Below are 25,392 nucleotides of genomic sequence, written 5' to 3' on the forward strand. Positions count from 1 at the left end.
TGAAGAAAAATGCCAAAATATCACAATGTTTATTTTTCTGTATTTGCTTCAGTGGACATCAATTACCTTTAAAGTCAGAAAAGTTACTGCTTTTTAAAATTTGTATGACACCAAAAGGAAACCTAAGTAAAAACAAATTTAAGTGGACCACATCAAATTAAAAAGCTTCTACATAGCAAAAGAAACCATCAACTAAATGAAAAGGTGACCTTTGGAATGAGAGAAAATATTTGCAAATCATCTATCTGATAAAGGGTTTATATCTAAAATAACTAAGGAACTCCTGTAACACCAAAGAACACAAACAATCCAATTAAAAAATGGGCAGAGGATCTAAATAGACATTTTCCCAAAGAAGACATACAGATGGCCATTGTCTTTATGTCTGAAAAGATGCTCAACATCACTAATTAGGGAAATTAGGGAATGCAAACCAAAACCACAACGAGATACCACCTCAGCCCTGTTAAAACGGCTAGTATAAAAAAGACAAAAGAGAACAAGTGTAAAGAAAAGGTAACCGTGGTACACTGTTGGTGAGAACATAAATTGGTACAGCCACTATGGAAGACAGCAAGGTGGTTCCTCAAAAAACTGAAATAGAACTACCATCTGATCGAGCAATCCTACTTCTGGGTATTTATCCAAAGGAGATGAAAACAAGATAGTGAAGAGACACATGCACTCCCATGTTTATTGCAGCATTATTTGTTTAACAGCCAAGATAGGGAAACAACCTAATTGTCTGTCAAAAGATGAATGAAGAAGATGTGGTACAGATACAACAGAATATTAATCAGTCATGAGAAAGAAGAAAATCCTGCTATTTCCTACAACATGGAAGGACTCTGAGGACATTATGCCAAGTGAAATAAGTCAGAGAGAGAAAGATGTACTGCATGGAATCACTTACGTGAAAAATTAGAAAGTCAAACTCACAGAAGCAGAGTAGAAAAGTGGTTGCCCAGAACTCAGGGTTGGGGGAAATAGGAAGAGGTTGGGAAAAGGAAACAAACTTTCAGCTGTAACATGAATAAGTAAGTTTTGAAGATCTAATGTATATAACATGGTGACTATAGTTGTGAACACTATATAACTGAAAATTGCTGAGAACTTAAATGTTCTTATTCCTTCCCCCACCATATATATATATAATGCAAGGTAATTAATATGTCAATTTACACGGAGGAATCCTTCCACAATGTATACACGTATCAAATCACTATGATGTACACTTTAAATATCTTACAATATTGTCAATTATAACTATATACACCTGAAAAAAAATAACTTCAGCAAAATAAAAAATTTATTGTAAAACAATTCAATCCAGAATAAGGTCATCTTAGACCATATGAGGAAGTTTAGTTACTAAAATATCATAACTCATACACTGGTCCCATTATATTAACTCCAAAGATAGAATTAGAGAGTTTCATTTTCTAAAAAAAATGTATGTGGCGCCTGGATGGTTCAGTCAGTTAAGTGTCTGCCTTTGGCTCAGGTCATGATCCCAGGATCCTAGGACTGAGTTCCCCATCAGGCTCCTCGCTCAGCAGAGAGCCTGCTTCTCCCTCTCCCACTCCCTCTGCTTGTGTTCCCTCTCTTGCTGTCTCTTTGTCTCTGTCAAATAAATAAATAAAAATCTTTTTAAAAAATGTAATCATTATAGTTTCTTACCTTTTACATATTAAAAAATAAGAATATACTTACAGATTTAACCAGCAGGGGATAAGTGAATCCAAGTGTTTATCTTTTGCCAGCTTCAACATTGCTTTTTTATACTGAGGATTTATGCTGCCCTCACTGAATAAAATAAGTAATGGTTTCTGAAGTCTTAAATAAATAGGAAGATTTTCCACAGTGATCTCTGGCTGTTGAAAAAAAAAAAAAAGAAAGAAAGAAAAAACATGGAGAATGATGAGACATAAAATAGAAAATAATGTCCAAATCACTCATGCAATTTTAGTTTGTAAAATGGAATTCAAACATATTTTAAGTGGAGATTTTGCTATACTGACTAGTGACTATGAATAGTAAGAGCTTTTCATTTAAGCTCACTTTATCTCAATGAGTTATTTCCAAAATAAAGCTAACTTGAAGATAAAAGAGTTCCCTGTTTTACAAGGATGGAATGCTTCTAATGATTTCTTATGCTAAAATCTGGACCAGATCAGACGGCAAACATATGACAAACAAAACTCTCATTGTATCTAACATACAATTTTTATAGGGAAAAAAATGCTGAGTTTTAAAGATCTAATCCTTCAACAACTATAATTACTTAAAATAAAAATCTTATTTTGTTTCAATATTATGATTTTAGCATAATTAATATAATCAAAAAACATGTTTAAACAATAAAAATTTCAGTTTCATTTCTGTTCAGGCAAAGCTCAAATACCAAACTCTGATATGTACTTTTCCTTATTTAGTTCTCGAAGCCACTTTGCAAATTCTCACTTTTCTTCTAATTCTTACTCTTTCACACTCGAAATCCTCTTCTCAGACCTTCCTCTTTCATGACTTAAATCTTAGATCCCCTCTTCTTCAAATTTCCCCAAGTAGTCTTCTCATATTAATTATTATCTTTAATCTTCTACACAGGTTATATCCCCTTCCTAAAATTGACAGATTTCACCAGGCCAGCAGAACAGATCTGAAACATTAGGGGAGATGGAACCCCCACTACAAAGTTCACAATGTTATGCTGCATACTGAATCAGAAAGAAGTAACACACTTTCCCTGCCCTCAAAGAGTTCCTACTCTAAAGGAGCAGACAGGTAGATAAACTGCTGTGATCCAAGAAAATTAAATGTATGACAATAAAATTAAGTGAAAAAAAAAACAAGTAGGGGAGCCCATGGATGATTTTGGAAGTGACATTTGATCTGGTCTTGGGCAAGAAATAAGATCTTGACCGAAGAAGGTATGTGCTAGAGCTGGGATTCCAGATATAGGGAGCTTCATGGGGCTAGGCAGAGAGGTGTGAAAGCATTCATACCATCTGGGAACAGTGGGAGTGAAGTCGGCCAGACTTCGGCATGCAAGAGGCAAATGTGGCTGTAAGACCAGATGGGAAAATGCCTTGATAGGTGTTCTAGCTCCCACAAATTCTGAGAAGATCTTGTATCAAATGAGTGACATGGTTATGCCTGTTTTAGAAAGATGACTAACTAGAATACAAATCTGTGAAAGAACAAACCGGTGAGAGGCATTTAGGGAAGAAAGACCCAAGAATTCTGTGAGTTGAGGTGAAAAGATCAGAAACTCAGATTTAGGAATCATCAGTAGGTATAATGATGGTAAAAATTATGGGTATGGATAAAATTTCCCAAAGAAAGAATAACAGAAAGAAGAAAAACACTGAAGGTTGAAGATGGAATTCTAGAGTGGCGAGATGGTTGAAGGAGGACTGGATTGCAAAAGCAAGCGGAAAAGAGATTTTGAAAAGAAAAACCATTGTTAATAACTTTGATTGCTACTTATAGAAAAGGTCATCAAACATGGTAATTGGAAGGTGTCCTTTGGCGATCAGTATACAAGAAGCTATAACTTATCCATATTAAAAGCATAGTTAAAGGAACTTAACATATCTGAGTCAAGTGTTATTAAACTATATTTAAATGTGACAGCCTTGGATAGATGATTGCTTATGTAGTTCATTATTGTGTATTTCAGATTTGAGCATTATTTACCTAGGCTAATTTATCATCACGTTCATTAAAATAAAAACTGGATACCATACAAAAAAATAACTATCTGGTCACCCATTTCTGCTTCCTATCCAGATGAAGAAACCAAAGTCTTTCTAGCACCTTAGTGCAGGTCAGGAGATAAGCTTGCAGCTGGGTGGCTGGCAGCTACATACTCTAGACTTAAATCTCCAACACAGGGCAGCTTTAAGACATTTAATAACCACTTGAGGGCTTCAGAATTTATGGGAAGGTCATAAACTAAAAGCAAAACAATTTTTATTACAGCTGTTGGTTTTTTAGTCCAACACTGTAAACCCAAACACTATAAACTGGAAACACTGCCCCAATGCTTAACTTACGAACAGAGTATCTCTGATAGTTACGTTTGCCCCCAAGTTTCTCAGCCTTAAAGGATATCACAGATACCATAAATAAATAAATACATACATACATACATACATACATACATACAAAAAATAAAAATAATACAAAATAAATTTTAAAAAAATAAAAATGTTTTATCCATCAGTCAAGCACAGATGAAAGAGCAAAATGTTCCAATCTCCTCTCAGGCACAACAGGAACAAGTATCAGCAGCCTTAAACATGTGCATGCCCTTTGGACTAGCAATTTGAATCGTGTGAATTTACCATGAGTATGTAATCATGGAAACACCCAAAGATTACAAACAAGTCTAGTCCCCGAGTAAAACAAAACTAAAGACAACTTAAATATTCACCAACAGGAAATTAAATAAGTTTTTGGTTTTTTCAGTGCAACAGAATATTATACAGATATTAAAAAAAAACAGTATGTATATCTTCATTTCTTGGTGGATAGATGCCTTAATATAAAAAGAAAATCATAGATACACATGGAATTTTTTTTTTAAAGTTTGGGAAAATATTTCTTCCATTTAAATTTGGTCAAGGAGGTTATGGTTGATTCCAATTTTCTTCTCTTAACAGTTCTCTGTATTATCTGGGAGAAAGAAGGCAAAGGCTTATAATAATTCCGAAAATATTATACTATGTATATGGCTAAGGAAATATTCATTTAATAACATGTCATTAAATACAAAAATGTCACCTTAATAATTTGGAAACCTACATCCTGAAAATATTAATGATTTGATTAATTATAACCTGTAACTTTAATGGGAAAAAGGGAGGGAACAGAACCAGGATCACAAAAAGATTTAATAAAGACTACAGCTATTAATCTGAGCCTAAAATATAATGTTATTTAGATCATCATGGCAAAAAACATAACAGGAGGATATTCATTCAGTATTTATCGCTGATAGTAATGCCTCTTATGTCACTTTAGAAATGCAGAAAAGTAGGGCGCCTGGGTGGCTCATGGGTTAAGCCTCTGCCTTCAGCTCAGGTCATGATCTTGGGGTCCTGGGATTGAGTTCCGCATCAGGCTCTCTGCTCGGCAGGAAGCCTGTTTCCTCCTCTCTCTCTGCCTAGTTGTATGTGATCTCTCTCTGTCAAATAAATAAATCTTTGAAAATTAAAAAAAAAAAATGCAGAAAAGTATATATTTACAATATTCCAGCTATGTTTAATATAAATACTAAAACAACAGAAACTGAGAAATATAGGTTACAACTGTTGTGCCCTTGAGTTCACTATTTTCAAAGGAAGCAGTGGAAAAGGCTTTTCATAAGATACTATTTTGTTCAAAACTGTGTAGTAAGAATACTAGCTAACAGTTGTTGAATGCTCACCAGGGTCCAAATATGACACATAACACCATATACCTGTCTCACTTAGTCTTCACAATTAAGTCTCTGCAGCAGGTGCTACGACGACCACCTGCATTTTACACCGATGGCAAGTGAGGCAGAGAGAAGTTAAGAAAGAGCCAGCAAGGAATCAAGCAAGGATCTGAAGCTGAGTAGAATCCACGTGCTTTATATATGCACCAAGTTTCAGCCTAGTTTTAAGTACTTCCTTCAACTGGTCATCAGCTATACTAGTCTCGGCAGTAAAAATAATCCAAAGACATGTCAACTGTTGGCAGTGGACTACAGAAGCTGTGTGCATTAAGAGTGAAGACTAAAACAGCAATCCAATGAATCTTCAGCTCACAAGACATCATGCCCTGTGCCAACAACAGCTGGAAAATGGTGTATTAAAACAGACTATTTTTAACTGGTCTAGATTTTCCTATTTTAAATAATATCCGTATTATAAAATATACTCACAAATGTTTCCAGTAATGCATTTGTTATTATTTGAACTATGTCTTGTGCAGGGGAGTTAGCTAATGGAATGCTCTCTATTTTGCCTTCTTTGTGTCTGGCCAGCAGCAGGGCTGGAAGGGTTGCAGCATATTTATTTGACCTATGAAGAAATGTAGTATTAAGATCTCCAATAAAATATAGCAAGTCATCAAAAACTAAACAATTAGTCCGGGAGGTCAGAGTGGGAGGTAGCAAATGGGGAAGCCCTATTACTAGAGAAAAAAATGAACTCGATTTCCTGGCAAACTTAACTTCTGTATGAGGCTATCTGAGGAAGTGCAGGAGCCTTGACAACCTAGATTAAAAGAAAGCAACAGATAAAAACCTAGCCAGATTTTTTTTTTTCTCCAGACAACTTACCCAACAAGAAAATGTCTAAACAGGATTAGGAACATGCTGCATGGTTATCGACCTTTCTGGACTGCTCACCAGACTGCTGAGCAGGAGACAAGCATTTACTAGAAACCTACTATTTTCCAAGCACTCTTTCAGGCACCTTTAGTTTTCATTTAACCCTCAATAGCCCTACATGAGACCACTATTACCTGCACTTGATAGAGAAGGACACCAGGACTCAGAGAGTGATAAATGGCATAGCTAGGCTTTAAACCAAGGTGCCCCTCATACAAAGTCTATGCTCTCTCCACTGCGACAAAGCCTCAATCTGCCACTTCTTACCACTACTTTTGCTAACAAAAGAGGGGAATCACTAAATTAAATAGAAAAAAATGCTTGGTGTGAAACAACCAGTGAGGTAGTCACATATATATCATGTAAAATCTCAATTGATGGTAAAACAAAGTATAGATGTTATAATACATAAACATTAGTAGAGGTTCCTGTCTTCAAATTACCTGGAAGACTCTCTTAGGTGATCAGTTAGTTACCAATAAAACATGCTCTGAAAACTACTGGCCCACCTCTTGGACCACAGTTAAATGCACAATGACAGCAGAGTACAAGACAGTGGGTGACTTCCTTATTTCAGGTGAATAGGCTTCATATTTTCTAAAGATCTAGAGTTCAGGATTTACTTCACAAGTTACTGCTTTCATGGATAGAAAGAGAGCTTAATCACGAAGGGCATATGTCACCAGTGTTCAGGATGAAAGATGTAAGCTCAAATCACTATTAGGAATATTACAGTCAGGAGGTAAGCAAGACAAATTATTGGGACTTATCAACTCCACTTGCACCTGAAAATAAGCCATTAATGCAGAATGTGATGTACATGTATTACTGTATGTATTGTGTATGCATTACTAATCTCCAAATTTTCGATTCAGTCCTTCATTCTGAACCAACTGAAATATCTGGTAGTTCATAGGAGTCCCACACTCTACAAATAAAGCAACTTATGTGGTTAAAAAAAGCACTGATTAAGTGTATGTTTGCAATAACTTAAAATTAGGTGGCACTATCAGGTATAGTTACATCGCTTAAAACTGAATGAGAAAATTCTGATATTTATACATGCCTTGGTGGCAAATCAAAACCCAGACACTCAAGATGTAAAATTCCCAAAACTTTGATAATTCCAAAGAACCAAAACTGCAGGTAAGAGAACCCAAAGAGGAAAATTTTTATAGAAAGGTGAAATAGCATGAATCCAAGGTCACCCCTATGGGGACTCTAGCCTAAAGCAAAAGAATAACTAAAAATTCTAAATATGCAGGTGGTACTTCCCAGATCTTCTTTGAAGAAAATTAAAAATTTAGGTATATTGCTGACCTATTTTCCTTCATCAACTGTGTAAAGACAAACAATATATTATCTTGCAAACTTCTTCCTCTCTAAAATTAGAAGACCAAATAAACTTACAGTATTAAAACATCTTCTTCAGAATAAATTCCAGTGATAACATATCCTTTTAGGCAGTTTCCTGCTTCAGTGAAATCTTCTTTCACTATAAATACATAGACAAGACAAAACTCTGAAACCTTTAAAATTATGTGGGCTATATAACTGATGAACAGACTTATAAATGGCTGTAATTTACTATTAATTATAAAGATAAATTTTTACAGGTAGATCTTATATAACTTAGTAGTTCTAAAATAAATCTATGTTCTTTTTATGACATTTGATTACTAGAGAAATGTAAATTGATATAATGCAATTATGGTTCCCTAAACAAACATACTCTAAATGTGATTTGTCAAATTTATAGCATTCTAATCATACAGAGTTACTGAATAAATATTTGTTGCTTTTTAATTTACTCCTAAGGTAAGGTAATTGAAACAGCTGTCCTACACATAGCCTGGAAAGAGAAGTGTATGTGAAATGATGAAAACATTATCATCCCAAAATCTAGAAGTGCTTACATGTACAGAAAAAATAGAAGACCAGTAATTCTAGGCCTTTAACAGTATCTATGTTAGGATTCTGCAATTATGAGGGATTTGTGTCTTTATATTTCCCCTATTTTCTGTAATGTGTTTTTGTTATCTTTGAACTTTAATTTGTGTATCTGTCTTTTTTCATTTGTTAGGATACAGATAATTTGTTATCTGTAATAATAATTTCTTACTTATCTGTAAGAAATAATTTATTTCTGTAGCTTTCTGAATATGTTTTGTAAATAATATTATATTTTGGATCATGTTAATGACTATTTTATGACCAAGAAACAAGTCTGAATTAAACACTCATAGACTAATGAGAGAACAGAGGTAAACTTATATAAATGACGTATTCTTGCAACATGAAGGCTAAATGGTAGTGCAGCACTGCATGGAAGGAAGGTTCATGGCAGTTCAAACAGAAAACTGAGGACAAAAGAACTGAGTGCTAAAGCATCTAGTACTCTGGACATGCTGAACCCAAAAGTTCTGCACCTAAGTAGTAAATACTGTGCTCATGGTGTGAGCATCAGCACTGTTAGCATCTGGTAACCACAAGGCTGTATTCTTTAAAAAGGATAGATACTTTCCACAAGATTAAGAAACACTGTAGCAAAGCCAGGTTACTAAAGTGGCACAGTCAGCCAGTAAGCAACATTGAGGTCTCATTTATAACCATGAATTTCATGAGAAACTATTACCCTGTGAAAATATTTTCTTCAGCCTGTGTTACATCAAAGCAGAAAAGATTCATTTAAAAAAAAATAAACAAAAAGACGCCTGGATGGCTCAGTCAGTTAAGCATCCAATCTCGGTTTTAGTTCAGGTCCTGATTTTTGGAGTTGTTGAGACTGAGGCCTGCATCAGGCTCAGTGCTGGGCATGGAGCCTGCTTAAGATTCTCTCTCTCCCTCTTCCTCTGCCTGCCCACTCAAAACAAAAACAAAAACAAAAACAAAAAAAGAGAGAGAGGGAAAGAAAGAAGAAAAGTAAACTATTAGAACTGACTGTCTATACTTTTATTTCTAAGAGAAAACAGAACTAAATTCTGGTCAGTAATTGATGATCATTATCTAAAACAATGACAGAATCTGTTTCAGCTTCTTCTTCTTCTTTTTTTTTTTTTTTGATAAATAACAGTGGAAAATTATACTATGTCCATATAATTTCCTCATACAGAAGCCTCTCTACTCATTAATATGTTTCTTTTTTAAAAAATATTTTATTTATTCATTTGAGAGAGGCACAAATGGGGGAGAGGAGCAGAGGGAAAGGGAGAAACAGGCTGCCCACTGAGAGGGAGCCCAATATGAGGCCTGATCCCAGGACCCCAAGGTCATAACCTGAACCAAAGGAAGACACTTAACCAACGGAGCCACCCAGGCACCCCTTGAATATGTTGGTTTTTTTTTTCTTTGAAAGATTTGATTTATTCATTTGACAGACAGAGATCACAAGTAGGCAGAGGGCAGAGAGGCAGGCAGAGAGAGAGGGGGAAGCAGGCTTCCTGCTGAGCAGAGAGCCAAATGTGGGGCTCGATCCCAGGACCCTGGGATCATGACCTGAGCCGAAGGCAGAGGCTTTAACCCACTGAGCCATCCAGGCACCCCATGAATATGTTTCTTAAAAGGCTCATCATATATCTTGCTACTTCTGCAATGGAAATATTTAAAACTACAGACCTTGATAAATACATACTTACATACATACATACATACATACATACATACTCTAGACCTCAGATACACATTCATTTCCACCAAACAAGACTGTCAGTTTTCCTCTGAACATTTAAAAACCAGACATACTCTCCTCCTTGGTGAAAACTACATATATGTCAGAATATACCGCAACCCCAAGTATAAGAAAAAAATCATTTAATCTAAATAAGAATGTTCTTAAATCACAATAAATATATTTGTGATATAATATTAATGGTGACCTCCAATATTTAGTTGTGTATCTATAAACATGTTTTAACTGCATAAAATAAATACATTAACTTAGCAATACTGCTTTTTTCCCCACTGTCATGTTACTGAATTGTTACATTTATATACACACACACATATACATATACTACACATATATCTATTTTTTTTTAGCTCTACCAACAAGAGTTGAAAAGCAAGAACACTCCAGTAACTAAAAACACTCCTAATCCCTAGATTTTGGTTTCTAAATTCCATGTCCCACTAAAAGGAACTTAGACCCTTGGTTGAGAAATGGCTGATTCTAGGAATGGGACTGGGAACATTTTGTACCAAAAAGACATACCCCAAAAAAGATGGAAACTTGTCAAAAGGACACAGGAGTCCGACTGAAGGGGTGTGACAGCAACTAATTATAACCCACGGAATAAAATAAGGACTCAGGTGTCTATACTGAAAAATAAACAATGAGAAGGAAAAGCTCTTACAGTAGTATGTGAAATGTATTAGTACATATATAGAATGAATAGGGAGTTAGAAATTTTCCACTTGGCAACCATCATAGTTCTAGCTCTTTCAAGCAATGGATTCTAAAACTGGAATGCAAAAGTATAATGAGAAACAGGACATTTACAGAGCTTTAAATTCTATCCCCAAAAGATACTTACTAATTACAAAGGGGGAAAAAAAGTATCTTTCATGTAAAGAGACCTGGCACATACAAATTAGACAAAGGAGACACTTCAGCCCTCATGATAACCACATAATCTTTAAATCATTAGAATCTACATGAACAATAAACAAATATCTGATATAAAATAAGTGCTCAGTAAATGTTAGTAGTCAGCTCTTGTGAATAAAATTCATTTGTACATAAAAATGTAGTCAATTCATAAAAGCCTTTTATTGTTATACATATTCTCATTCAATAGATGTTGAAAGTCCAGTAACTATCACATGAATATCTGCAAAAACCAAAAACAACAAAAAGAAGAAAATCTAATATCTGACTGAAAAAGTCTGAGAACAATCAATCTAGTGAAATAACAAAAGGCATCCTATCCAGATTACATCATTCAGGCACACTGGAACAATCTCTACGTTGTTTAACATTATACTTTTGACTTATTTTTTAAAGACTTATTCATTTGGGAGGGACGGAAGGAGGGAGGAGGAGGAAGAGGGAGGAGGAAGAGAGAGAGTACAAGCTTGAACACGTACACAGGGAGGGGTGGAAATGGGAGAGAATCTTAAGCTGAATCCCTGCTGAGCACAGAGCCCCACTAAGGGCTAGATCTCACAACCCTGAGATCATTATCTGAGCCAAAAACAAGAGTCAGACACTTCACTAACTGAGCCACCCAGGTGCCCCTATACTTTTGATTTTTGTTAAGAGATAATTATGTGTAAATCTTATCATTTATATAAATGATCAAAGTATATTGTTCCCTATATCTTTTACATTAAAAGAAATATGAAAAATCCCTCTCAGCATTTACAATCAGGGAAAAGTTTTTTATTGCCATTTATTATATAATGATGATAAGAAAGCAAAAATTTCATCTTTCTATTTCCGATTGCTGCCAGATTGCCTAAGGTTAAGTTTTATGATCAACTGCAGTGTTTTCTAAATATTCTATACAATTATCCCCTGATCTTTTATGGCTTAACTCTTACTCTTGTTTTAATGATTTTATTGTATTTGTGCTTTTTATTATCTGAAAGCCTTAATTCTTTTTGGAAGGTGCCCAGCTCAGGGCACCAAGCACCTGCGGTAGCTAGGAAGAAAAAGTCAATGGGTAGAAGCAAAAACATTAGAAAGGCAAAGACAAAGGAGTAAGACACAGACTCATTCACTTCACAATTTTTCATAAAGAGAATACAAATGAAAAAGCTGTCCTCTCTAGGATTTTGCCTTTTAAGACGGGAAGCCACAGAACACGCATTCACATTCTTATTATTTCCTTCTAGTAAGTTCTTTTGGCTTTTATTTTAAAAGATTTTGAAGGGCTGCCTGGGTGGCTCAGTGTGTTAAGCCTCTGCCTTAGCTCAGGTCATGATTTCCTGGACTGGGATCGAGCCCTGCATCAGGCTCTCTGCTCAGCAGGGAGACTGCTTTCCCCCCTCTCTCTCTCTGCCTGACCTCTCTGCCTACTTATGATCTCTCTCTGTCAAATAAATAAATAAAATCTTTAAAAAAAAATAAAAGATTTTGAAGACAACATAGAGGGGAACAACTGCTAGAAAGAAATTTGTAGAAAGCAGAATTTAATAACTAGTTAACAGTATCTGTTATCTATAGATATGATGCTACATGGGGATACTCTTCCCAGAAAAATATCCTTAAAAGATTTTATTCAGAATTTGAAATTCATCTTAAATTAGAGAAAAACAAGGGGGCAGGTTTTCTAGATAAATACAAACAGCTAATCTGTGATAAAAAAAAAAAACACTAAAGGTTTTGTTACACAGTCAATTCAAGAAGTTATCCATATGGGAAGGCAAGAGAATAACATTATAACAATAATACTGGTTAGAAAAAAACAAACCCCTGTGTACTCTTCCTTTACTACTTACTGAAAGCCATTCCTATAAAGTTAGAAAAAATAGAGTCTAAAAATAGAGAAGTTGTGATATTAAAGGAACACTATAGTCTATGATGTTATGTAAAACTAACAATTAATTGCTGTATGTGCTGTTTCAAAGCTGAATGAAAAAACATTAAATTGAAATGCTCCAAAAATAAGATGGATTAATTGACAGGTAGAAGGATGGACAGATGCACAGGTATGTGCTAAATCAAGCAAGTACAGGTTAAATGCCAATAGAAGAATCTAGACGGTAGGTATATGGATGTTCACTATAAAATCTTTCAACTTTGCTGTATGTTTGAAAATTTTCATAATAAAATGTTGGAACAATAAATGCAAAAACATTTTTGAAAGAGAAAGCAAAAATACTGAAGTTCAGTAATACTGATAATTTGAATCTATAATACAAGACTATAGAGGCCCATATAAAGAAAAAAAAATGACAGAAGAAATTAAAAGCACACTCATCTTCCACAGAAGGAGTCAAAAATAATTAAAATGGTCTTTAATTTTATTGATTCCAATATTTTTGTTTGTTTTTTTTTAAAGACTATCTTCTCTATGGGGCGCCTGGGTGGTTTAGTTGTTAAACACCTGCCTTCGGCTCAGGTCATGATCCCAGGGTCCCGGAATTGAGCCCCACAGGAATTGAGCCCCACATTGGGCTCCCTGCCTGGTAGGAAGCCTGCTTCTCCCTCTCCTATTCCCCCTACTTGTGTTCCCTCTCTCCATGTGTGTCTCTGTCAAATAATAAATAAAATCTTAAAAAAAAAAAACAAAAAAACATCTTCTCTGGCTCTGGGGAAAATAAAACCAAAAGAAGCATTCTCCATATAGACTAAACTAACCAAAGAAAGCATAAAACAAGCAACAGAAACACAAATAAGTTTAGACAATATGTATAAATGATTAAAGTTCACCTGGAAGAGCCAACAGGCAAAAAAAAAGATAATAAAATGTATAAAAGACAAACAAAAGAGTTGACCCAATTATATATTGCAACATGTATTATAAAACTAATAAATTAGAGTGGTGTGCCTGGGTGGCTCAGTCGGTTAAGTGTCCAACTCTTGATTTCAGCTCGGGTCATGATCTCAGGGTCCTGGAATAGAGCCCCATGTTGGGCTGTGCGCTCAGGATGCAGCTGCCTTGTCTCTCTCTCCTTCTGCCCCTCACCTTGCGTTCTCTATCTCTCAAATAAAAAGATCTTTTTAAAAAAATGAATAGATTAGGTATTGACAGGGAAATAAAAGTGAATAAAATAGAAAATATTTATTATTATTTTCAAATATTTAAACAGATACACAGAGACACACACAAATACAGACATGGATTTAATATGGTGATAGTGGAATCAAAAAAAAAAAAAAAGAATGAATGAAAAAAGGACAACTGTTAACTATTCAGACAAAATAAAGTTGGCCCCTAACCTCATACCATGCACAAAAATATCCAAATAGTTAAAGACTTAAAAAAGAAAAAAAATCAAAGAACACAATCAAGAGTAGAAAGGCATGCTAAGGTACAGAATAAATAAAGAATTCCTGCAACTCAACAACAACAGCCTCCTTAAAAAACGAGCATAGGATTTGAATAGACACTTCTCCAAAGAAGAGATACAAATGTCCAACAAGCACATAAAAAGATGCTCAGTATCACTATTTATCAGGAAAGTAAAAATCAAAACCACAATCAAATCAAAACCTCACACCCATGAGCATGGCTAGTATCAAAAAACCAGAAAATAACAATGTTGGTGAGGATGTGGAGAAGTCAGAACACTTGTATACTAGTGGTGGGAATATAAAATGGTACAGCCACTAGGGAAAACAGTATGTTCACCCATGTTCACAGAAGCATTATGCACAATAGCCAAGAGGTGAAAACAACCCAAATGTTAGTCAACAGATGAATGGATAAATAAAATGTTTTATATACATACAATGTAATTTTACTTATCCCTTAAAAAGAAGGAAATTCCTTTTTTTAAAATATTTATTTATTTTAAAGAGAGAGAGAAGAGAGAACAAGAGAGAGAGAGAGTAGGGAAGGGCAGAGGGAAAGAGATTAACTCTAGCAGATGCCTCTCTAAGCTCAGAGCCTTATCTCATGACCCCAAATCAAGATCTAAACTCAAACCGAGACTCAGATGCTTAACCAACAGTGCCACCCATAGGCCCCTAAAAGCAAGGAAATTCTGACACGTGCTACAACATGGCTCAATCTTAAAGACATCCTGCTAAGTGAAATAACCAGACAATTAGAGACAAGTCAGACTCACTGAGATATAAAGTAGAATTGGGGCTTTCAGGGGCTAGGGAAATAGGGAAATGAGAGCTGTTGAACAGGGACAGGGTTTTGGTTTTGCAAAATGAAAAAAATTCTGGAGATTAGCTGTACAACAATGTAAATATATTTGACACTAGTGAACTATATGCTGAATCAGTTAAGGTGGTAAATTTTGTTACATGTATTTTATCAAAATTTAAAAAAAGAAAAATATTCAAAGCAAGAAGACAATATAAATTAGTATAAGAAAATATAAATTAAAACAAGAAGAAAATATGTGACTACTAACTGACTTTTAACTGATAAGGATGATAGAGATTTTCTATAACTGAAATCAGTGGATAAATCTCAAAATCAATACATTTGAAAACAAATTTTAAACTGCTAAATACAAAATTATTAAAGCTAACAACCAAACTGGGGGAAAATAACTGAAACAAAATATCAAGAATCTAATATCCTTAATACATAAAAATCTCATAGTAATTCATTAGACAAGCACTAAAACCCCATTTTTAAAAAATGAATAACACATATAACACACAGCTTATATAAAACATAAAGTTATCCTCCTACTGGGAATCTATACCCATTAAACAGTCTAAATTCCACAGATAGATGTATAAATTAAAAAATTCTTTATAGCAAAAAGAAAAGAGTGAAATGACAGATCTTATTTGTTGGTAAACAGTTAAATAAATTATGGTATATGCATCCAAATACATAGCCATGATGATTTTGAAGAATATTAATCATAGGGGAAAAAAGCACCCATGTAATATTAAATAAAAACAGCAAAATACTAACCTAGATACACAGCACTAGCCCAATTACATTAAAATATATACAAATATGCAATACATAGTTAAACAGAGAAAAGAGGGAAAGAATTATACCAAAATTTAACAACTAGGGCACCTGGGTGGCTCAGCTGGTTAAGCAACTGCCTCTGGCTCAGGTCATGATCTCAGAGTCCTAGGATTGAGTCCGGCATCGGGCTTCCTGCTCAGCAGGGAGACTGCTTCTCTCTCTGACCTTGCCCCTCATGTTCTCTCTCTCTCATTCTCTCTCTCTCAAATAAATACATAAAATATTTAAATAAATAAATAAATTTGGGGGCGCCTGAATGGCTCAGTGGGTTAAGCCTCTGCCTTCGGGCTTGGGTCTTGATCCCAGGGTCCTGGGACCGAGCCCCACATCAGGCTCTCTGCTCCACGGGGAGCCTGCTTCCTCCTCTTTCTCTCTCTGCCTGCCTCTCTGCCTACTTGTGACCTCTGTCTGTCAAATAAATAAATAAAATCTTTTAAAAAATAAATAAATAAATTCACAACTAAATAATCTTGGATTTTTTCCTTCAAGTTTAATTTCAAAATTCTGTAATTTGAGTTCTTAATCATTAAAAAAGATATTAATTCATTTTTTAATAAACTAGCAATCAAGTTTTTAACTATTACCTAACTCCTTACCTGTTGTCATGTTTGGACTAAACAGTCCCAGCACTGACACACTAGAGTAGGAGATCAGGTCTTTATGTAATTCCCCATTTAAATACTCTTCTGCTTCTTGGACCGATGTTATGTTCACTGGGCATGAAATCCTGTTGCTGAATGAATAGATAGCTATATTCAAAATTAATTTTTAAGGATACTTTTCAGGTTGCAAAAAAAAATAAAACATACTGACACTGACGAACACTATATTCCACAGGGTAAATATCTGACAAAATAAAGACAAATACTATTCTAATTTAAAAAAAAAAAAAAAAAAACCTTCATTAAACACAACCTCAACCTCCCCTGAAGTGAAGGAATAAGCTCTCTTCACCTTATCCTGTGATCTCATTTCCTTACTCCTTAACCTATTCAAGGTGTGTCTACAAAGTATGGGAATTAAGTTTATAGACCTCAAAATTTAAAAGTCTTAGGGAGAAGCTGAATACTCACAGCTGGATAAATTTTAGGAGATCTTCAGTTCCTAACATTCCAGTGTAAGACACTGGGGTCTCGCCTTCCTTATACATCTTCACAACAGGAAATTCAGTGACATTTTGCTTAGTACATAAATCAGACCAATCTGCACAGTTCACTCTAGCAAGCAGCATAGTGGATGTGCCTAAACAAGAGGAAATGCACATTTTATAAATATTAATGTAGAAAACTCAGTTGTGTAGACTTAACAACATTTTTACCCCATTCTTTTTTAACCTCTCATCAGCATGAATGGCTTCTACTGGACACTTTCTTCCCTTGATTTTTGCAACCCCTTCCCCAACTGGCTTATTTTCCCATCTCCTTTGCTGCTCTATTTTTGGGTCCCTTTTCCATGTTCATCTGCCAGTAGAGTCTAAGATGTTTGCAGTATTACATCCCTGATACCTGATCAATGCATGAATTTCCAAAGGTGTTCCTAATTTAAAGATTTAAAACAAAAAAAACCCAGATTCTCTTAGCTATAGCTACTAGGTACGGGTAGGTATAAAAATTTGATATATGCTGCCACCTTGTGACTGAGTATAAAATATTCTTCATCATCTTAGATAAGAAGTGGTTTTTTCCCCACAAAGTCAACATGAAAAGTTATAGGACTCATGCCCAAAGTATTACAATAGTCTTCCAATTTGGCGTAGTATGATGTAGTAGAGCATACCCATACTATGCATTTCTACATTAAGCCCCCTGAACTTCTAAAACAGTCCCAGGGGCGCCTGGGTTGCTCAGTGGGTTGGGCCGCTGCCTTCGGCTCGGGTCATGATCTCAGGGTCCTGGGATGGAGTCCCGCATCCGGCTCTCTGCTCAGCAGGGAGCCTGCTTCCTCCTCTCTCTCTGCCTGCTTCTCTGCCTACTTGTGATCTCTCTCTGTTGAATAAATAAATAAAAAATAAAAATAAATAAATAAATAAAACAGTCCCTTTATCTGATTATCTAATTACTAAAAGGATTGTTACTCATATAGAACGTCCTAAATGAAAAAGGAAATCAAGTCTTGGGTTGGTTATCTGCTTTTTTATTCTACAAACAAATACAACTCAGAGTCCTTGCACTGAGGGGCCTGGGAGTCTCTTTATTTGTTCATTAATAGAAAAGACTGTAAAGGAATCTGTTTCCATTTCATTTGGTATTGACAAATGGGCTGAGTTGGGGGATAATTCTATTATTCAGGGACATTATCCAATTATTTCTTCATTATGGCTTATTTTTTCCTCCATTCCTTTTTCTTTCTCTTAATTTTTTGCCAATGAGGTTGGAGAACCTTAAAAAAGGAATTTAAATCTTTCCATAGATTGCATCTAGGAAGGAGAATCTGAAAGAGTAACGGGATTTTTTAAAAATATATTACATTATCTGAGACTTAATCACCTCTTCACTTGGGTAATGAAGAAATCAGAAGTTGGATCAAATGTGGTTGAGAAATGAACTGAGGAAAAATGGTTCAAAGTGATTTTTAAAATCTCTTATGTTTTTATTACCATAGAACATGTTATATTTAGGACTGACTTTCTGGAATTAATTTCTTAAGTTCACAAAAGTTCCTAGTATATAAATAAGTTATATACTATTAGCTTATTCATTTATTCAACAATTATTAAACCCCAAATATTCTACAATGTAAGTCAATATGCCAAGTCCAGTGAACTAAGTACAAGATATGGTATCTACCTACAAAGAACTTACTAAAAATTGAAAGAATCTGTAAGCTAGTGCCCCAAAAAACTAAATGGTGGATACATTCCTAAAGTAGCTAAAATAATAAGCCTAGTTAATTAGCATAGCTAAGAAAAAAAAAAAAACAAAACAAGAAAAACTGTAGGAAAAGGCATATTACAGATATGAAGCATGATACATTCTTATTCAAATGATTATAAAACATTATCTTAATCCAACATTACCTCTCTCTTATTAATATGCCTCCTTACCTCTCCTTATGTCTTCGCTAGAACGATGGCATAGGTATTTTGAATTCAAGCCCATTCCTTGAATTCAAGTCTATTCCTTGAATTCTTATTTACCTACCCCTGGATCAGGTTTTCATAGAACAGTTAAAAGACTTTGGCTATTAAGAAATATCCCAGTCCATAAGGAGCTAACTAAACAGCTTTAAGAACACTGAGATCTTAGATCTTTGGTTAGACTGTGAGATTGGGTCTTATCTGTCACATTTTTGTTTAAGGGTATTTAGTACTCATTTAATATTTAATAGTAACTGGCTCAAGAGTAGGCACTCAGTAAATGTTTGCTAAATGAATTCAGCCAAAATGATTACTGGATTAACTGTGTGGCCACAAGTACTTAATACATAGGCTCTCTAACTACTACTGAAGACAGGTCCATGAAAAGAACCAAGATGAATGCTTCTGAGCATTTCTGAAACTTATGGTTCATTAATGTAATGTTGGAGACACAAATATAAAACATGAAATTTTACATGGTTTTCTTCATCTTTAGCATGCTGTAGAGTTTTACAAATAGCTATAGCTTAAAATCAAGAAAATAAGCATGCATACCACATTACATACCTTTTAATTTAATTGCCAAATCGATATAGGACTGCAGAAATGCCATGGATACTGCTTGCCCTACATTAAAATAAAAAATTCAACAGATACTGCAAAATGCGTATCTCCAAAGCATCCGCGACTATACATTTACAATCATACTGATTTATAGGATTTCCCAAAACTGTTATTCCTTCATAAGAAATATTCTAATATATGGTACCCAATAGTATGCAATCATTTAAGAGGATTCTAAATGCAACTAATTTTCTGCACTCATAGTGCAAGGAAAATAGTTGAAGGGCTTTTTCTTGAAGTTAAAAGGAGTATATGTCTTAGAGATCCATAAGACTGTTAATATATTAAAAACATCAGCATGAATTGGTAATTTTTCTAAATTAGTAAATGTTTCAATATGTGCAGCCTAGTTGGGACATATGAACACTATGACATTCTACAACATGCAATATACAGAATGCAAAAATAAAATCCACCCACTTTGAATCCTCTAATACATAATATTCCCTGACTCTGAAGACTCATACTCACAACCAGCATAGAAAAGCACTATGCTATCAGAAGCCACTACTGTCATGTTAAAAGTCTCTTCTGTCAGTTCCACCGTGAGTTCCAAAGGCAACCGTCTCTTCCTATCTCTGTAAACAGTTTCTGCCACTTCATCATCTTGAATATCTAAAATGTTCAAAAATAAATTAATGTATATTTTAATGCATAACTTATATAAATACAAATTCTAGTGTATGACAAGCACTGTGATGGACAGTAGGGAAAACAGTAAACAAAACAGACTTAGTCCCTGACCACGTGGAGCTCCTATTTACAGAAAAGTCAGACAATAAACTCATCACTGAATAAACACATAGTTTTAACTTGTGTCAGTTTAAGGAAAGAAAATGGTACCCGAGACATTGTAATAGGGAGATTCAGATCCGGGGAGCCAAAGCCTTCCAGCTAGAGAATCCAAACTTTTTAGAAAAATGTCTTAGACAAAAGGAAAAATATATATGAAGGCTCTAAGACATAAAAGAGCCCAACACAGGGCTTGATCTCATGACCCTGAGATCATGACCTGTGCCAAAATCAAGAATTGGACACTTGACGAACTAAGCCACCCAGGTGCCCCAATTATGCTCATTTTTTATTTTTATTTTTTCAATTTTTTATTTAATTTCCATTTAATTAACATATACTCTATTATTAGTTTCTAAAGTAGAATTCAGTGAGTCATCGGTTGCATATAATACCCAGTGCTCATTAAGTTCATTTTAAAAGGAGAATCCTTATATTTTTTAAATGTACAGGGAAATCTTTTTGGATGAAACTCTATATTTGGGATTTGCAACAAAATAATAAGGGATGGGCAGTGACTGGAACAGGATAGCAATGCATTGATGGTGGTTGGGTGGGGCCAGGTAATGGATACCAGGAGATTTGTTCTATTATCCTGCTTACTTTATGCTAAGTTCATAATTCTTTATAATAACACATTACAAAGAAAGGAATGGAGGAAGACAATTTACAAATGAGAGTATTATTTTCATATGATTTCTAATACTATAAAGTAAAAATACTAGATCTGAATTACAGTGCATCTCCACAGGTTTCAGCCATGAGACTCTAGTCAGTCACATTACTCTCCCTTAGTATTAAATCTGAAACATAAGAGTTATACTACACTATCTTAAAGGAACTTTAAAACACCATGACACTAACAAGTTACAACTTCAATACCAAAATTAATAAAGGCCTATTTTCCTATTTACTATATTTTTTCCTTCTTATTCACATATTTTCATTTCCTTCCAGTTCTTTCTTATTTTCTTTTTTTTTTAAGATTTTATTCATTTATTTGACAGATAGATCACAAATAGGTAGAGAGGCAGGCAGAGAGAGAGGAGGAAGCAAGCTCCCTGCTGAGCAGAGAGCACGATGCGGGGCTCGATCCCAGGACCCTGAGATCATGACCTGAGCCAAAGGCAGAGGCTTTAACCCACTGAGCCACCCACGCGCCCCCCTTTCTTATTTTCTAATCCATTCTTGTCCTCTTCTTCCAACATCTCCCTGCTGAACCACAGATTCTTCATCTACGAAATGAAGGGGACATCAGCCAACTCAATCAAAGTAAATAATGTGTAGGAGAATAGCCCTGAAACTACATTATACTTCAAAAACATAAGCAATAAGTATAATAAAAAGGAATGAAATGGGTTAAAACAAGAAGTTTTAAATGTTACTGAAATGTACTCCCAAATTGTCAAGAATCAGATTTATTTACAATTACAAATCCAACAATATTTACTAGAATTTCATATCCTTATAGGAAAAAGAAAAGTAAAATACCAAGTTGTGGCTCCTAGGTTATTTTTTCAAAACATGGAAGAGACAAGGAGGGCTGAAAGAACCGATTTAGAAGATAAAGGCACAGATGTGGAAAGCTAGAAGCCTGGCATGTAACAATGAAATGTATTACACTCAACATAATATAGCATTCTTACCTTTTCTACCAAATTAACTTGATAAGATATTATTCAAAATAGGTTTCTCCGGGTATTTTCATATTCTTAACTGTCAAAACATTCTATGAGAAAGTTAATTCACTGAAATTTCACTGATCTTATGGGTGCCAAGCATAAATAGGGGGTGGAGGGGGAAGGAGCATCACAAAACTTATTACCCATATCTGGACTTGCCATGTCCTCATCTTCATCTTCTTGTATTTCTTCAATGTGCATATTACTTTCCACACGGGATATTATTAAATCAACATCATGTAAGACCAAAAATTCCACTGGCACTCCCTAGAAATACATTCATTTTTAAAATCATGACTAAAAATATGCCATTTTAATAAAAATGTTTTACTTGTTTGATATTAAAATGAAACTAAATCTTTAGAACTCCAGTTTTAAAATTAAATAAAACAAAAAAGGGAATTCCATAATCATTATAGAAAGAATCCAAAGCATATTTTATCTAAAGATAGTGTATACTAATGAAAGAAAAGGGCAAAAAACAACTAGTTGTCTCACTTGCCTGTCATAATTACATTATACTGAAATCTGCAACATTTCACACATAACAGCATGTCCCAACTCAATATAAAAGGAATACATACACACACACACACACAACTTAATCATAAACAGAACCAATCAAAATTATTTAGATATTCCACAGATATATTCAAAATAGTATCTCATCCTATAACAATTCTGCTAAAATTTAGCTAAAAACATTTAAAACTACAATTTGCCCCAGGTATTTTAAGAATACCAAATCTAACGCATTGAGATTATTCCATTGTAATCTCTTTCACTAATACCCAACTATCGCATCTTAAAAACATGAAATTTTAGGCCACTAGATTATTTTAATAAATCATTCTTGATTGTAACTGTGCATGAGAATTAAGCTATAAAATAACTCTAAAGTGTTTGTTCTTTGATATCACATATTCATCTTTTTAATATTACAAAGTGAGCAACTTGTTACTTCTGTGGAAATAATAATGGGGTTAAAATGTATAATGATGAAAGTCAAACCAAATTTGTTTGGAGTATACATAGATATTGTGGTAATAAACTTTTTTATTCAAATACAATACCCACAAAGGAAGAACACAAATTATAAGTGTGTAGTTTGATGAATTTTTACAGAGCTGATACACTTATATAACCACCACACAGGTTAAGATACAGAGCATTACCCAGCACACCCAGAGGCCATCTCCTTGCCTCTCCCTGTCATCACCATCCCCCAAAGGTAATCACTATTCTGACTTTCATCACCATCTATAAATTTTGCCAGTTTGAAATTTACATAATAGAATTATATACAGCTTAAACTCTTTCTGTGACAACATTTCCCTTCTTTTGCTCAACACTATTTGTGAGGTATATTCAGGTTACATTCAAAAGCAGTTTATTCTTTTCCAATGATGAATTCATTGTATGAATATACTAGTATGTACCATATGCATGTATGTGTTTATCCACTCTATTGCTTAAGGACGTATGTTATTTCCAGCTTTGGACCATTATAAATACTAACTGCTAGGAACATTACCATAGCTGTCTTTTGGTGCACGTGTATACACATTTCTGCTGGGCAATGCTTAGGAATGAAACAGCTGGTTCACGTGATATATAAATAGCCTCAGCTTTAGGAAGCACTGCCAGATATTTTTCCAATTTTCATTGTACTAATTTACTCTCCTACCAAAAGTTCTTGTAACTCTACCTTCTTACAAACACTTGCTATTGTTACTTCTTAAATTTTTAGCCATTCTGGGGGGTAAGTACTGGTATCTCTAGTGGTTTTGTTTGCATTTCTATCTACAGTCTATTTGCTAATTGGATAAGGGAAATGCATCTTTTATGATGGAGAAAATTAACTGTCTCTACCCTAATTCAGTAATCAAAGCTAGCATCATTATGTGAGAAAACCAGACATCCTCCATGTTAGGATAAAATAAAATACAAATGAACCAGAAGTGTGAAGTATTCTTACCCAGAATGTTTAATGGAGCTAGGCAATCTGACTTCCAGTTTTTAGGAAACATAAGGGAACAAAGGAGCAAGGCAGACAAAAGCAAAAGAAAACAGACAAATCCAGAATATGGAAACCCTGGCCCGTTTATCTAAAAGGCACTATCATGGGGGAAAAGAAGACATTGAGACATTTAAGAAACACACCAAATGCAATTCATAATCCTTAACTAAATTTTGGTTCACAAAAAACATCTATAGAAAATAATTTTAAGATGAGAAAATTGGAGTAGGAATTGGCTATGAGATTACACTATGATATAACAAGTTACTGTCAATTTTGTTAAGTGTAATAATAAGATTGTGGTTATATATAGAAGAACAACAATAATTTTTAGAGTTTCATGCTAGATATTTATGGGTAAATGTCATTATATCAAGTATTCTTTGGAATGTTTCAGAAAAAAGTGACAGGTGAAACAAACAGAATAAAATATTAATTGCTGAATCTAGGTAGTAAGATATGGTTGTTCATTTTTTCCTACTTTTCAGTTTGGTAGATTTTATTAAAAAAAGAAAAAAAGCTCTGAAGAAAGGAATTAAAAAAGGGCTTTTAAAAACTCAGGTACTGGGGCGCCTGGGTGGCTCAGTGGGTTAAGCCGCTGCCTTCGGCTCGGGTCATGATCTCAGGGTCCTGGGATCGAGTCCCACATTGGACTCTCTGCTCAGTGGGGAGACTGCTTCCCTTCCTCTCTCTCTGCCTGCCTCTCTGCCTACTTGTGATCTCTCTCTGTCAAATAAATAAATAAAATCTTTAAAAAACAAACAAATAAATAAATAAATATAAATAAAAATAAAAACTCAGGTACTAAGAAATATCCTAGGCATTAACACTTTCCCTCAAAATACTATGCTGAAACACAAACAACTCTTCTCCTCAGGGCTTCTGCACATGTGTCCTCTCGGCCTAGAAGACTCTTTCCCCACATATCCACAGGCATATTCCTTTGCTTTATTGTTTCTAATCAGTGAAGTCTTCCAAGACTACTCTCTCACCTTACCTTGATTTTTTTTTCCATTGTCTTTAACACCATCTGAAATTCTAGCTATACTGGTTTTGTATTTGTCTCCTGCCACTAGAATATTAGCTCCATGAGGGCAAAAACTTGCTTTTGTTCACTGTTATAGCCTCAGCCTAGGCCTGTGCTTGAAACAAAGCAGGTACACAATAAATACTTATGGAAAGGATAAATAGATGAGTATTAGTATTAGTATTTATTGATC

General features: G+C 34.6%; 1 protein-coding gene across 8 annotated transcripts in view; it reads right to left on the reverse strand.

The window, feature by feature from the left end:
* TXNDC16 (thioredoxin domain containing 16) overlaps window positions 1-25,392 on the reverse strand; it is a 107,229-nt gene that overhangs the window by 16,807 nt on the left and 65,030 nt on the right. For all 8 annotated transcript variants that reach the window (XM_059182101.1, XM_059182097.1, XM_059182096.1 and 5 more), the window contains 8 exons: window positions 22,296-22,419; window positions 20,150-20,293; window positions 19,622-19,681; window positions 17,052-17,220; window positions 16,575-16,711; window positions 7,775-7,859; window positions 5,915-6,053; window positions 1,714-1,874 (listed from right to left, as the gene is read on the reverse strand). In XM_059182101.1, coding sequence (XP_059038084.1) covers window positions 1,714-1,874; window positions 5,915-6,053; window positions 7,775-7,859; window positions 16,575-16,711; window positions 17,052-17,220; window positions 19,622-19,681; window positions 20,150-20,293; window positions 22,296-22,419 — 1,019 coding nt within the window. The remainder of the gene's footprint in view (window positions 1-1,713; window positions 1,875-5,914; window positions 6,054-7,774; window positions 7,860-16,574; window positions 16,712-17,051; window positions 17,221-19,621; window positions 19,682-20,149; window positions 20,294-22,295; window positions 22,420-25,392) is intronic.

This window comes from Mustela lutreola, chromosome 7 (genome assembly GCF_030435805.1).
Source record: "Mustela lutreola isolate mMusLut2 chromosome 7, mMusLut2.pri, whole genome shotgun sequence".
NCBI lineage: Eukaryota > Metazoa > Chordata > Mammalia > Carnivora > Mustelidae > Mustela > Mustela lutreola.